This window comes from Acomys russatus, chromosome 22 (genome assembly GCF_903995435.1).
Source record: "Acomys russatus chromosome 22, mAcoRus1.1, whole genome shotgun sequence".
Taxonomy (NCBI): Eukaryota; Metazoa; Chordata; class Mammalia; order Rodentia; family Muridae; genus Acomys; species Acomys russatus.
Genome location: NC_067158.1, coordinates 12,293,696 through 12,309,238, shown reverse-complemented (window position 1 = coordinate 12,309,238; position 15,543 = coordinate 12,293,696). Strand labels below are relative to the sequence as shown.

The 15,543-nt window shown below is 48.9% G+C and overlaps 1 protein-coding gene across 1 annotated transcript in view; it reads left to right on the top strand.

The window, feature by feature from the left end:
* Positions 1-15,091, top strand: part of Nudcd3 (NudC domain containing 3) — a 92,253-nt gene extending 77,162 nt beyond the window's left edge. The window contains exons 5-6 of the mRNA XM_051165216.1: positions 8,470-8,658; positions 13,537-15,091. Of these exons, the coding sequence (XP_051021173.1) occupies positions 8,470-8,658; positions 13,537-13,647 (300 nt within the window). The 3' untranslated portion in view covers positions 13,648-15,091. The remainder of the gene's footprint in view (positions 1-8,469; positions 8,659-13,536) is intronic.
* Positions 15,092-15,543: the final 452 nt, after the last annotated feature.

The window sequence follows — 15,543 nt, the reverse complement described above, 5'->3', positions numbered from 1 at the left end:
TGGTACTGCTGTTGGGTAGGAGCATCACCTGTGGACAGAAAGGCATCTGACAATGAGAGCTATAGATGTTATAACCACTTCTCCTGGCTCTCTCATTTGCTTGGGTCCTTGCCTGTTCTTAGGGTCCCTTCTTAATGAGAGGTTCAGGGCTGATATGCCACCACCCCAAAAAAGTGCTGTGTATTATGAGATGTATCCACTTACAGATGCTAAAAGTTTGGTGTGTTTTCACTTTATTTATTGATGACCTGTTGGGGCCAATTTTTTACTGCTGATTACACATATGAGACAATCCTATAAATTATTTAAGCAGGTTGTTTTTATTCATGAAGAGCCTGTTTTTGTCCCACTTACTGTTTTGCATTGGTTGCATGGACTTAGCATAAGGATTAAGAAAAGGTTACCTAACTATTGGGGGCCTGACTGTGGGTCATCATTGTAGCCGTGTGTGACTTTTGTATGATTCTTGAGATGAACATCTGGCTCTTAGTTCACTTGCCTACTTACTGCTGCTTGTTAGGCCGGGAAGTTGGCCTGTGGATATGGCCATTTTTGGAGAAAAGGACTTTGTAAATGTAATTAAGAATTTCAGCACGAGATCATTCTGAACTTTCTGGGTGACCTCTGAACTCAGTGAAAGACACTCTTAATAGAGACAGAAGAAGAGACAGACACAGAGAAGTCCTCATGAAGACCAGGCAAAGACTAGAATGATGTGGGCATAATCCAAGGGATGCCAGCAGCCATCAGGAGCTGAAAGAGGCCAAAAGGATCCTTCCTTGAAGCCTGCAGGGGAGTACAACCATGCCAACTCCTTGATTTTGGACATCTGGTCTCCAGGAGTGCAAGAAATGGATGGCCTAGTCTTATTTTTGTTATAGTAGCCCTGGGATACTCACATAGAGTTCTTGCAGCATCTATGAAGAGGACTGGTGTTCGGAGTGCTTGTTGGTACCCCCAGACTCTGCAGTAAGAGGTTCTGACCTTCTCACCTCTGAGCAGGGGAGTGCAGACATGCCACTTGCTTCTCAGCATCTTCCACGTGTCCTGCTTCTCCTCCCCTTTGCGGTGGATCCCACACCAGACAGTCAGGGCAGGCAGGGGTGGCAGCTAAAACCGTGTGACAGTTCTTGCCTCCCTCCCTCCCACACTCGAGAATGTTAAATGAGACTTCTTGACTCAGGCAAGCTCCTTGCCTGGTTACGGAGATGTAAAATCAGCCGTGGCAACGGCACCAGCTACTTTTCCTGACTCTTCATTCGGTTCCAGAAGCCAGGCACTGAGCTTGTGCATTGTCCTCGTTTCTTCCTCCCTGTGGAGAGCTGGCAAGCTGGCTGCCCTCTGCATTGCGTGGGTAGCTGTAGGCAGGCAGCTTGCTGTGCTTCAGGGACTCTCAGACATGGCTTTGTTGGAAAAGTAGTTGGAGCTGCCTGATGGTGAATGCCATTCCACATATGTGTCTTCATGTACTGACATCTTACACACAAACTACTTAATGTTGCTTAGATAGCACTAGAATATCTTCTGAAGAAATAGATGTTTAAAACTTACTGCACTGTGTTTATTTATGATATTTTTTTTTTAGCTCTGTGAGTATTTTTATGCAAGCTGCACCTCCCTGCCTATATTGAGATGATTTCCTGAAGTTATTATTTCTCAGAGAGTGGAACCCCAGGATGATTGCCACTGCGGCTCTCCTTGGAGGGTTCAGCAGTTCTAGAATGCTGTCAGGGCTGTGTTAGCACTGGCACTTGACGTCTCCCCAGCTGTCCTTGCAAGTTTGTCTGGACATCTGCAGTTGTTCTTTTAAGGGTGAACTGGTCCATTGTTGGCCTGAGTTGCAAGCCGCCTTTTCTGATGTAGCAACACTTCCTGGCCTGTGAAAATGTCCTTGCAGATCATTAATCCAGAATGGAAGCTACAGATAAAGTTATTTTAGCATTTTGGCAAGCGCTCCAAACCTGGGATGTGTATGGATTGGAGTTTGGGCCCTTCCATGTTTAGTGCAATGCCGTCTCCAGGCTGAGTCCTGTTCCCAGTTTTTGTCATGATTCTTAGCATCATTCCTGTCCCTGGATGCCAATAGTTTGAAGAGCTGAGGCGTGGAGATCACACAGAAGGCAGTGACCTAGGCTGCCTGTTTCAAGTGTAAGCAGGACTGTATTCAACAGTGGGTGGCCCTCAGCCCCTCCTCCTGGGGGGCAGGAAGAAAGTGGGTACAGCTTTTGTGCCCTTGTGCTGTCCCCAGTCTAATAGAATGTAGATGTACTCTGCCTCCCTGGGTGTGAGATCTATGGCTGTGTCCTGTCTGACCTGTGCAGTGTCTTTAGTTTTGTTTTAATTTCTTAAGCTCAAAAAGGCAGCTGACATTGAAAATTAGACTACCTGTATAGCGCTGGCTTGCAGCATATCCACAGGAATCAAGCTGCCCACATCTTCCCCAGTGGGTGTCGAGCTGAGCAGGTGCTCCCGCCATGCTGTCATCTCACCCCATTATCTGCCCTTGTTCCAAGGTGCCTTCCTGGAAGGAACGTCCCACAACATTCCCGTTGGCCCAAACTCAATCACACGGGCAGCTGCGAGGAGTAAAGCCATCCTCACTGGGCACAGTGCTTCCCTGAATAGAAATGAGGTTCCGTTACTAAGGAAGGAAAGGGATATAAATGTTGGTGAGTCATCGGCACAGATCGGGGGATGCTGAGGTAAGTTTATTCACACTGAGGGTGAAGTTTCTGTGAGGACATTTTGGGAGCACTGTTAAGTCAGTGACACTCTGGGGTCCCTTTGGGAAATTATCATGTCCTGGGACCAGGTAGATAAAAGACGGCCTGAAAATGAGAGTGTATCCAGGAAATGGTGAGGTCACAGTGACCTTGTAGGGTGCCACCCAATTCTGACCCAGTGAAGGATGGTTCAGAGTGACTTTCTAAGTCACTGAGAACGGAGGAGGCCAGGAGGCGGCAAGCAGTTTCCTTGTAGAGAAGGTGCTCACTTTAGCAGTGCCCATGCCCTGTCAGTAAGGAGAGGCTGCAAGGTCAGGTGTCCCGGCCTGTGGGGGAGACAGGACCTCACAGGGTCCTAAGAAGAATGACACTTGTGTATTGATGACAGTGTGGGGAGGCCCAGGATAAGTGGGAACAAACAGACACACCTGGTTCCTCAGGCGACACTAGACAGGGTCTGTAGCAAAGCAGAGAGGACCAGGGTCCTATGCTGCAGGGAAGCTGAGGCCAGGCTGCTACTTCAGGAGCCTTGCTTAGTCTTAGGAAGTAACTCAGGGTAAAGGGCCAAGACGATGTTCTTCACTCTTAAGATTGAGAAAACAACATTATTTGTTGTGTTTTATGTGAACACATAAATACAGAGTGGGACAATGCAGGCACACAGCTGCTAAATGCCATGTTGCTGTCTGTACTTCCAGCTGTGTGTAAATTTGAAGTTATTTGCAAATAAGAAATGAGTGGTCTAGTAAACACCACAAGGAAACTCAGTGGCATTAGGGAAATAAGTCAAAGTTATAGTAAGATGCCTTTTATACTTGAGAGAGTGGCTGCTAAGAAGCCCACCATGCTCAATTTGGAGGAGCTGTGATGCCCTGAATCCTCACTGCTGCCACCAGAGCCAGGTGGTGGGCATAGCCAGTATGCTCACCTTCCAGCCCCGACATCCTGACCTGCTCTGCACTTGCAAGACGTGGAAACACACAGATCCTTACAGCCGCCTCCTGCCTGCCTGCCAAACCGTAGGAGCCCCTACATGGCCATGGACAGGTAGCGATCACCAACAGCGTGGAGGAGTCTGGCCAAGCATCGTAGCCCACCGGCTCCAGAAAGGAAGTCTGTGTACAAACCCACAGTAGGTTTCAGCGGGGGAAGACTTCCTGGACATGGACAAGCTGGACTGCAAGATGAGCATTGCAGACTGACGTGGAGGAAGGGCCTGGGTGTGGGTGGGTTGTAGTGGAGGCTTGAGATGAAACTGCAACAGGGTGAGTTTTTCTGTGTGCAAACTACACCTCCACAAGTCTGACTTGTTACAAAGTAACAAAATGTTAAAACAAAAACAGATAATTTAAGCAAACCATGGAACTACTTTTGCCTGGGTGTGGTCTTTACACAGGAACCTTGAAGTCTGTTCAATGAGCCTTTCTCCTCTGTTCCCACCCAACTCTGGTCTTGTCATCACCATGGAGAACACCCTACCTCATCCCCGGAGACCTGTGTATTCTAACCACATTACATAGTTTGTTTGGAAGACTAGGTGGGTGGCCAGTGTCTTACCTGAGTTCCCAAGAACTTGTCAGCTAAGACTTCTGGGACATGAAGCTATTTAAAGAGAAAAGAGTAGGCCCTGGGTGTGAGGGTAAGGAGCCAGCCAGAACAGGACATGAAATGCTTCAAGGAAGCTTTGTAGAAAAGGAGGCCAGGCCAGTGAAGGATGAGCTAGCAGTGCAGCCTTACTTCATCTATGACTGCTAGCTCATCCTTAAAAAACAAAGCAGAAGAAGATAATCTCAAGAGTATCCACACAATTTTAGGAAATGACATCTAAGACATTTTCTAAGAACCCTGAGTGCTGTCTGCTGCCCTGAACCTTAGCAGGAGAGAGGGCACTGGGGAAGACACTGGAACATGTATGCTTGCATGTAGTCAAGCAAAGGAACAGCAGATAAACTACTGCACTATTAAAAACGGTTGTAATTAAAACAAACAAACAAAACAAAAAACAAATGTCATGAGGAGGTAGAGGCCTGGATCCTTTCCTTGTCAGTGCCAGGGTGTGGAAGTGGTACAGCTCCAATGGGGAACAATCTGGTGGTTTCTTGAAACATGAAGTAGATGTACCAAGTGACCCAGCAATTCCATTCCTAGGTAATTACCTTTGGTAATACAGATAGCAGCATTATTCACAAGAGCCAAATGGTGGAGAAGTGTCCATCAACAGAGAATGGGCGAATAGACTGTGGCAAGTTCATGCAGTGGAATGTTACTTAGCACAGAGAGGAATGAGGTTCTGATGCATGCCACAGCACTGATGAGCTTTAAAACCTTTATAGTAAGTGAAACAAGCCAGACACAAAACAACAGATTTCATTTGTGTGACAGCCAATGAGACAAAAGCATTAGTATCTGCAAGAGGTGTGGGAGACATTTAAGAGAAATTATTATGGTAAGATGCAGAGTGACTACCCCTGGGTATAGGGCTTGTTTTTGGAGTGATGGGAATGTTTTGGGATACGGATGCGGTGGTTGGTTGCATACCATTGTGGATGTACCAAATGCCATTCACTTGTTAACTTTTGGGGGAAAGGGGGTCTTATGTGAATTTCACAATAAAAAATTATTTTTAAAACAAGGTGGCTGACATCTTTTACCTGCATAGATAAGTGCTGCATTTGGGTGATATTTGTTAGCAGCATGGGTGAAACCATACTCTCTGGTACAATAGCCCTCGGCTTCTAGTAACATCCAGGTAGATGTTTGATATTCAAACCTCACTAAGGGATGTTACTGTTTGAATTATAGGTATTTTAAAAGCTGGTGGTTGTGGTGGTTCATACTTTTAATCCTAGTTCTCAGAGACAGAAAAACCATGAGACCATGAGTTCAAGACCAGCCTGGACTAGATAGGAGACCCTTTCTCACATACATGGTGTGGCAGGGGGAGGGGGAGGAAGGGCTTGAGAGATGGCTTGGTGGGTAAGCATGAAGACCTGAGTTTCAATTTCAGTACCCATGTTTGGGGAATTTTGTTTGTTTTAGCAAACAACAGCCAAAACCAGGCATGGTTGCTTGGGCATTTAATGGGGAATGGAGACAGATCCCAGGAACTCATTGGCCATCTGGCCTAGCTTCACAGGGTAGAGAGCAACAGGCATAGACGCTTGTACTCGTGTGCATGCGCCACACACGTGCACAAACAGCCTGAAATGTACTTCAATAATAGATTACAGCAGGCGTGGTGACGCACGCCTGTAATCCCAGCACTCGGGAGGCAGAGGCAGGCGGATTGCTGTGAGTTTGAGGCCAGCCTGGTCTACAAAGTGAGTCCAAGACAACCAAGGCTACAAAGAGAAACCCTGTCTTGAAAAAAAAAAAAAAGATTACTTTTCTGGTATGCACAACACCCTTAATTTGGTCCTTACTGCTATAATAACTTTTGAGGATTTTTGGAAGAATTTAAACATGTTCCTATAATTAGAATTTCTGTGAAATTAAATACAGATAAAATATTTCTAATGATAAGAGTGATAGGATTCATCATGATTTTTGTTAGATTTGCTAAGTAAACAAGTGGATCTGGCATGGGATGAGCCCTATCCATCCCCCCATTATAGACTTGGAAGTGAACTTCTCCCTTACATCTGGCAGATAACCATAATACAGTCTTCCTTGTGGGGCAAACTAGTGACTTGTCCTCTGTTTCATGTCTCACCGTACCTGTGGAGCTGTGAGCTGAGTGTCTGTGTAGACTTGGTGGTAACTGGAGTCTGGTCTGTGTAGTGTATAGAGGTCTACTGGCGGCAGCAGCTGATCTGCTCTTCTTCTGCTGGTTCTTCCCTGTAGTGCTAAGTGGGGGGCTCGTAGCTGAAGGGTTTGTCTTCATCTTAAGTAGGCATGATGCTGTGTATGCTCTAGAGCCTGTGAGTTCTAATAGCTTAGTACTGTAGACCTCAGTAGTGGTCACTGTGGATAAAATGCAGGCTCATTTCTTCCTGCAGTTCACAACTCTTCTGTAAGCACCTCAGCAAAAGTCAGAGTGACTTTTGGGGTAGAGAAAGTGTGTCTTTACCCCTTCAGCTTGGTAAATACAGGGCAAAGTTCTCACATTAGGGTTTCTGGGTCTTATTTGGGGTCTCCACCTCATAAACGGCACATTATTTTGGGGCCTGTGGGTTGGAATATCTAGAATCACTTTGTTTTAAGGTTAAGTTGGGGACTGAACAACAGAAGTCATTTACTGATGGAGCTGCCACCATAGACAGGTGCTCTTTCTTATTTAAAAAAAAAAAAAAAAGCGGGTTTTTTCCTCCTTTATTTTATGTGTATAGGCATTTTGCCTGCATGTGTGTCTGTGTACCACATGTGTGCAGTGCTTGGAGAGGCCACAAGAGGGTGTTAGGTCCCGTGGGATCTGAGTTACAGGCTGTTTGGAACCACCCTGTGAGTGCTGGGAATGAAACCCAGCTCCTCTGGAACAGCAGCCATTGCTCTTAGCCAGTGAGCCATCTCTCTGGTCCTTGCCCCAGGATTTATTCCCTTGTACTTAAGGCATGAGGAGCAGAAGCTTTGAAGTGGTTCTGATGTCATGTCATGATTACAAGTTTTGTAATCCCATTTCTGGAAACCTCCACTGAATGTCTTGTACCGTCAGCTGGCCCTCTTAGATGGTGGTGTTCTTGGGGACTGACCCAGGGTTCTATAGGTCAGGCTTAGTAGCCCTTAACCCCCTCTGTGAGCACTGAATGGTTTTATCCCATCACAGAGTCATCGTACAAGGGGGACAAACATTACACATTGGTCCACTCTGATAGTAGTGTCCCCATGAGTGTAGTCAGTGACCATGAAAGATACTGCCAATGCATCCCATTTCTTTTGTCCCTGTGACCAGTAGCCTCAGGGAATGGTATTGATGCCACTGGTGTTCTTTGTTCCATTCTTGCTGAAATTCCACTTGGCTTCTGAGTTTCTGTACTCATGTGATAAGTTTTACAGACTCCAAAACTAAGGGCACTGCATGGTATTGGGTGGGTGCTGCTTTGCTTGACCCCAGTGCGTCTAGACTGTCCTATAGCCTGAGTTCAGCTATTCTTGGGCGCCTCTCTGAGCCAAGGACTGGGGCTGGAGGACTCCTGCAGGTACCAAGGTAGACAGGCGACAGGGAACAAGCCCCTGAGTCTTAGCCATGGGAGGAACTCTTGGAGGATTCTGTCCTGTATTAGGCTGCACCCTTCATCTCAGAGATCTCACCTCCCCCAAAGGCAGCAGGAGATTGAGTGTTGCTCTTGAAAGACAGAAAGATCATTACCAAGGAAGGAGTTTGATTGAACAAGGCCCTACCAAGTAGGGCTCTCCATGGTGGGAATACAGCAGTGTGGGGAAGGCCCAGGGTCGGGTCCTGCTGGATCAGAGAATCTTAGAAAACAGTACCTGCCTAAGAAGTGGGCACATGTCATAGACAGCATTCTGCCTCTGAGGACTAAGACAGACCTGTAGCATACAGGTCTCCTTAAGCACCCTCAACATAACCTCTGGCTCAGAGGCTCTTTTGTGTGACCTCATGTACCTACTGCTACAGCCACCTTCCCTCTGTGCAGGCCCTAAGCTCAGTCTGGAACATCTGCTCCTCCTAGACTTTACTGTCCCTTAGTAGGCTGTGTCCACAGTGCTAAGTTTTCTTTTCCCAGCGGTGTGGGCTGTCTCCTGCCATACTTGATACAGATTTTTTTTTTCCCCCTGCTTGTCCCAGGTGAATCTGAGCAAGGTTGGTGAGTATTGGTGGAGTGCGATCCTGGAGGGCGAGGAGCCCATCGACATCGACAAGATCAACAAGGAGCGCTCCATGGCCACTGTGGATGAGGAGGAGCAGGCAGTCCTGGACAGGCTCACCTTTGACTACCACCAGAAACTGCAGGGCAAGCCCCAGAGCCATGAGCTGGTATGAGCACCGGGGCTCTCCTCGTCCCAGCAGCAGTCGGGTGGGTCATGCTGGTGGGGCAGAGAGCATGAGGATAGACTGTCCTGGCTTGGCCCCTGCTTCAGATCTACAGTATCCTGCCTGGGAAGCCCAACTGCTCACATCATCTAACCCTTACCTGAGGTCAGACGCACACTGCTGTTCAGCCCTATCTCATGCCTGACCCACAAACTCTGGTAGCACAGCCTTGAGGTGTCTCTCGATGTGCCCTGAACACACCAAAGCCTAGAATTGTTGAATGTTGATGGCTCCTTATGCCTTATCCACAAGCAGCTTCCCTGGAGCCCTGAGATGGAAGAACAAGGGAGGGCCAGGCTACGGGGCCAGCGCAGGTTCTCACTGCAAAAGCTAATGCACAGCGAATAAGTAGCTGAGTGAAGTGAAGTGCTGGAGCTGTAACGGGAGTATGAGGCCAGTGGCTTCTGGGAGAGCAAAAGGCTGTACCTGACCTATGTAGCACCCAGGGACAGGGTGCTGCTGGCTTAGATCAACACATTTCTTCTTTCTCTTAATAACCCTGAGAGTAGCTACTTAGGGAAGAAAAGGCTGCTGCCTCAGGTTCTTATCACTGTCAGATGCCCAGCTGAACAGCACCTAAGCATGTGTGCTTGTACCACAAATGGTTCAGAGAAAGTTCAGCGACTGGAATAGGCTGTCTACAGAAAGCTGGACCTCAGGGCCCCAGAAAAGTTGACGTGTGTTCCCTGTTGTCTCTGAAGGAGCCTTGCTTCCTGGTTTGTGTGGATTGTGCCATCCTTCCCGTCAGAGTAGCATTGGACATTGGAGCAGGGTTGTTGATATGCTTTGTTGCTGCATTGGTCAGCCTAGTTGTTCTCACAGCTGTGTTCCCTGTGAGTGAGGTCAAGAAGCCTTCAGAGGCAGTACTGGTGTCCTTACCTCTTCCCCTAGGCTGTCAGGACATGTCGTAAGCATGAGCTATGGTGGGCGTGGTGGGTTGACGAGCTGTGGTCTATTTCTCACAATGAAGAGGTTGAGTTTTTGAGGCCTCAGGGTGTATTGTGCCTCATAGCAGCTCTAGCCGAGGGCCGGCCTTTACTTCTCTGCCCTGGCCCTGAGTGTGGGGCAGGGAGAAGGTCCGCGTAATATAGAGGTCCTTAGAACCCTTAGAGGAAGCTTAGAACCATCACCTTAGCAGAGACAGCCACACCTGCTTGGTCACAGTGTAATCCGGTCATGTTGGCCAGTGTCCACTGGACAGAAGATCTATATCTGTGACCCTTGCCTTATGGGTAGGACCTTACAGATCTGCTCACTTCTCTGTCCATAAAAGGACTGAGATACATACATAAGGTGACTGCCAGGGAAGAGTCTGTTTTGCCTGGAGAAGTGAATGCAGATGCCACCCATCATTTGAAAGGATTGAAAGGGTTGAAAGGAGGAGTTACTGGGTACCACTGAGAAATTTGTGCCACAGGAGAAACCAAGGAGGAATGGCTCTTCATACCTTCCCCAGCTGCCATGACTGAGTCTTTGTTGTAGAGAAATATTGAAATAGATAGTGACCATGACTTGAACTGCCTTGGTGCATTTGCCAGACCTCAGTGAAGTCCTGTGTAGATTTGAACAATGAGACGGAAGAGAAGCTAAAAGGTCCTATAGTTATCTGCACCTGTGACTCTCAAGGTCCCCAGTATTGCATTCCTTGCAGGACACAAGTCAAAGCAGCCCCCTGGGAATTAGCAGCCCTGCAGAATCTGCATGATATGTCAGGTTCTATGCTCTCTGTCTCCCTTCTCCCCTCTCCGTGTCCTTCCCCTTTGATCTTTTCACTCAATGTTTCCACACTGTGCTACCCTCTTTTCTTCCTGTGCTAATGCCCTCTGGCATGGCCTAGTGTCACCTTCCTTAAGAACAAATGGAAGAAAGACAGTCTACATCCGTGAGGGCAAGCACACAGCTGTCTTCAATGAATTAAGAGGCCCGTCTCTTTAATCTGATTTTATCCAAAGAACAGTCCAGCCTTGTTTTGCCGTTTCAGCAGTGGTTCTCTGCAGGAACTGGCTGTTTTGTTTCTACCTCTGTAGGTCTTAGGGCTCCTTCTTCTGGTGGCTACCTCCTAGCCTGCTGTCCAGGACTGGGAATAGGGTAGTGTGCTTGTCCCCAGTAGACCAAGGCAACTCTCGGCAAGTTCTGGCCTCCAGGATCCTCCAGCCAATCTGAAACAGGCTGCTAAAAGCATCAAAAGATAGCAGGGTTAAACCTCGTGTGGATGCACCATGCGCATACGCACTTAATGCAGCATCCTGTGTGAGACCTGCTGCTGGGAATCTGGCTCACTCCGAAGCCAAGGCTTTGGGGGTATTGTGGTTTTGCTTTCTGTGAAGACCGCCCTCCTTGTCCACAAGACATTTCAGAAACCTGAGTGAGAAACAGAAAGTCCTTACACCTGCATAGAAGACTTGTCCATGGCTGACCTATAGCTTCCCCACAGCTGTTTATGACCCACACCATGAAACCAAGGAGACTGCGCAGCCCAGCTAAGAGGGACCCTAACGAAAACTTTGAAGATGCTGTGGTCCAGTGGAAAGAGCTTTGTCTTCAGTCTAAACTAATTCTGCTGTGGAATCACCATGGGCCTGGCAAGGACCATTGAGGGGATGAGTGTGCTTGCCCAGACGAGATGCCCCAGCACGGCCTTCAGGGAGCCTAGGACTAGTAGTGCATGATTGGAACCCAGTGTGATTCCCTCACCAGAGCTGAACTAGTCAGGATGGCCAAGGACGCCTCTGGCTCTGGATAGTTGTGAGCGTAGCTGTTAGGGCTGTGCTAACTAGCATGTCCCACTATCTGCTTGGTGTCAGTGCTGAAATCTCCACTCCTTTCTAGGCCTGAAATGCCCTGGAGACACATCTTCAGCACACCGCACTCTGGGGTTCCATATAAAGCATTTTAGTGCTTTCTTTCATTAAACAAAGAAACAGAACTAGAAAGGTAGGTCCGAGGCCTTCTGCTCCTCATATAGCAGGTTAGCACACAGTCGATACTCACATGCAGGGGTTTTGTGGGTGGCCGAGGTCACTTCTCTAGGATTGCCACTCCTAACTAACAGAGAGAGAATGGAAATGGGGCCAGGTTCTTGTGCCAGCCTCCATCTGCCGTGCGCATTGGCAGTCACAGTTACCAACGGGCTCTGTATTGATGCCCATTTATGGTGTAAACTTGAAGTCTTCTAAATCTGCCAGAATTTTAAATTGTGCTTCTAATGCCACCAATGCTTTGTATTTAAACGCATTTTAATATACTTCTTTTGTCACTTTGAATTCTGTAATGCCGCCATAAGGTCACTTCTTTCCAAAGTCAACAAATGGAATACTTGTCATCTTTTCCCTAGTTAGATTTCTTTGAGCAGGTGTTCTTCTAGAAGGGGTATGAGGAAGTACATAGGTGCCATTCCTCTGCCTGTGTTTTGATGTGTTTGGCTAGGATCCCTCCAGCCTTGTGGCACTTCCCTCCGAACACACAGTGACTGACATTGCACAGGCAGGTGCAAGTATTTCCTGTGAGTGAATTTGGTGGCACACAGAATGGTCTGATCTCTACCTGGAAAAAGGGCCGAGAATTTATCTTGACATCCTGGGCTCCGTCAATTGTGAAAACAAGCCTAGCAGCCTGCCTTTTGCACTCTGGGCTTGCTTGCTACAGCGGGTCTCCATCCAGCCGTCAGGTTCTTGTTTACCCTGTAGCTAGCTGAGGCTCTGCTGAGTGGCTCAGCAGCCTCCTGCTTAGGTTAGCTGGCTGGTCTCCTCTCTCATTGGTTATAGACTGCACAGCTTCACACTTCTCTTGGACAAAGATGGAGGCCTTTGATATGCTTGTTGCTGCCTCGTGTAGCTTGAGTTTTGTTTAATAATCCCTAGTTCTGATAATCCCATAACTTTTCTGACACTCAGAATTTTCCACTTTCAGTCTGCACTCAATCTACACCCTCGTGATCCGGCAGCAACACCTGTCCTCTGCACCTGTTCTACAGGGCCATCTGCATCAGGGGCTCCGCTGGGGCATAGTCTCTAGCTGTGTGCCTTGTTAGTCTTTTTGGTTTCTCGCCATTGGAAGGAAGGAGAGACCTTCATCCTTGGGTGCGCCTGTGGTAGCAGCTGAGGGGGGCAGATGCTCACAGGAAGGGTAGCCACGAGCATAGGCACAGGTGCAGCCGCCAGGGCCACAGCCCATAGTCACACAGCGCCAGTCTGCCGCTAACTTTCAGAGCCTGTTCAGCAGCGGCCAGAGGCTGGGAGGAGTTAAGTCCTCCAACTCTTACCATGTCCTGAAAGGCAGCGGGGCCTTTCTGACCACAGGTCCACAGCTGGACATTTGGAGGTTTCACCCTTCTCTGCGTCATCACATCCTGGCTCAATCCTGTGTTGTCTGATGCAAAACCTTCCTTTCTTGGGAAAGAGGTGCTAGAACACCTCTGCACCCCTTAGTCATGTCCCTAAGGGGCTGGGGACCACCCCTTCATATCTTAACCACCTCCCTGGGGATTCCTGTAGGCTCTGTGGGTTGTGTGGAATTTGGACTGACCTAATGGGAAAGGGACAGCAGATGAACCATAGGGAGCAGTCCGTGCTTTCCTGGAGACTGAAGCTGGAGAGCTAGCGATTCGGTCTTACAGCCTTGCAGAAGAATTGGCAGTCGCTAGGTGCCTCCCTCGGGCACCAACTACTGCAGGGCCTGCAGTCCTCTGGCCAGTTGCTCCCAGCAGGCAAGGCCTCAAGCCCTGAGGAAGCAGAATGTCTCCGTGCCTGCAGGCAGCCTGTTCTAGGAGAGAGCATGCAGTGCTTTGTGATCTCCTTTAATCTCTCTATTTTCTGTTTGTAGAAAGTCCATGAGATGCTGAAGAAGGGTTGGGATGCTGAAGGCTCTCCCTTCCGAGGCCAGCGATTCGACCCGGCCATGTTCAACATCTCCCCAGGGGCTGTGCAGTTTTAATGACCGGAAGTAAAGGAAGCCCTCGCCGCCGGGGAGGTGGACACCTTGTCCTCTCACTCCCTGCATGCCAGGGACCCACTCCTCCTGATTATCCTAGCCATTTTCCCTTTGATGATGAAGCAGGCCTTCCATGCTGCCGCTCTACCTTCAGACTATTCTGGAGAAGGTGCAGGGCCAGCTGCTGCCTGGCGTTCTCTGTTGAAGGTGTTTGAAATGCAGGAGGGACATGTCCCAACAAACTGGGAGCACATGTTCTGTCTCCACAGCAACCAGCCACTGCAGGCAGCATTTCCTTCCTCCCCTGTTCTCTCTGCTTGCTGTTGTTTTGGCGCTATTCTGCTTGCTTGTCTTCTGATTGGGGATGAGGAGTGGCTAGGCTCAGACAAAGTGACACTGAGGCGTGTGGGGCCAGGCACCTGCATGAGGGCGAACGAGGCGTGGCTGTGGAGCTGCTAGGAGACCCTTACTTGTTGACCTCCTCTTCCTCTCTCTCCCTCTCTGCCCCTGTGTTTAGTCTTGCTCATCTCTTTGTGAATGCACTTGGCACGCCTCAGTTTTATGGGCAGAACAGCGGAAACTGGGGTCTGTTTGCCTGTTGGAGATATTGGGAGAGAAAGTCTGGGGTTCTGGCCTAGTGGTGGCAAGCATCCTGTCTACCCTCTGGGTGCAGCTCCTTGCTCCGGTTCTTGTTGAAGCTGACTGAGTGGAGCCACCATTACTTGCTCCCTACAAGACCTCCTCATCTGGTGTGCTGCATTGATGCCTGGGTGCCTTGAGGACGAGATCACAGCATCTTGGTAGTCATTGGCAGATAGTGTCAGCCACGCTCCTAAGCAGTTTTGACCTTGAAGGATGCCTTAGGAAGAAAAATTACCCACCAGACTGCTCTGTGGCACTCAGAGCCTGTGTGGCCACAGACCACCTCCAGCCAGGGTGTGAAGACCTGACCAAGGGATAGGGACCCAAGTGTCCCAACCCTTGCAGGGCTTTCTCTGTGCCTGTTGCTGCCTGGCCTCTCCGTTTGCCTGGCTCTCAGTCTTAGTGTGAGTGTACATCACATCGCACCACAGATTTCTGTACTTTGGGAGCCAACCGTACAACCAGCAAGAACTAAGACCCACCGAAGCCAAGGCAGCCTGCCCTCTGCGAATGGCCCTGCACTGAGTGCTGTTTACACATGCCTGGGAGGAGCCGTTGGAAGAGTAGACTGCAAGAAGCTTTCCATCAACTGTGCAGACAGAAGCTGTTTCATTGCAGTCATTTTAGGGAGCTCTGCTTTACTTCTTAGAGTCCATACTGGGAGTTAGTCTGTGGGCCAGATAAGCCACTGTGGTGGTGAGGGTAGAGCAGTGGACTCCAAATACCCACTCTGGAGTCTGAACTTGTATTGGACATTGGTCTCCAGGTTGATGAAATCTCTCTGAAGAGGTCACCCTCAGGGAGCAGACTCTCAGCCACATTCACAAGATCCCCAGGACACTCTGCTTCTTGTCTCTGAAGTTTCCATCAAGGTCCTAGGATGTGCACATCCCTGTCCCATGCAAGTGGTCCCACCTAATGAAGGAAGTCTCATGATGTGTGTGTGTCTCCAGTCTTCTCTGTGGTCCTAGTTGGCTCCCTCTCAACCCTCACCCCGTGGTGGTCTTCCAGAAGGAATAAAGAGGTGGGAGAGCCCTGCATCTTCCTAGTTGGGACAATGCTTCACTTCTGCAGCAACTTGTCTTCCTTTGGCATGGTTTTATTTGTGTTGCATTTTTCCTTTGTCCCTGCCCTGTTTCAACAAACAAGCCTGTGTAGAAAAAGCAGCCTGGGGGATAGTATTGGCTGTAGGCCATGTGGCAGGAGCCTGTGCTGTGACTGATCCCTGTGGCATGTTGTAGTGCATGGTATGGTGGT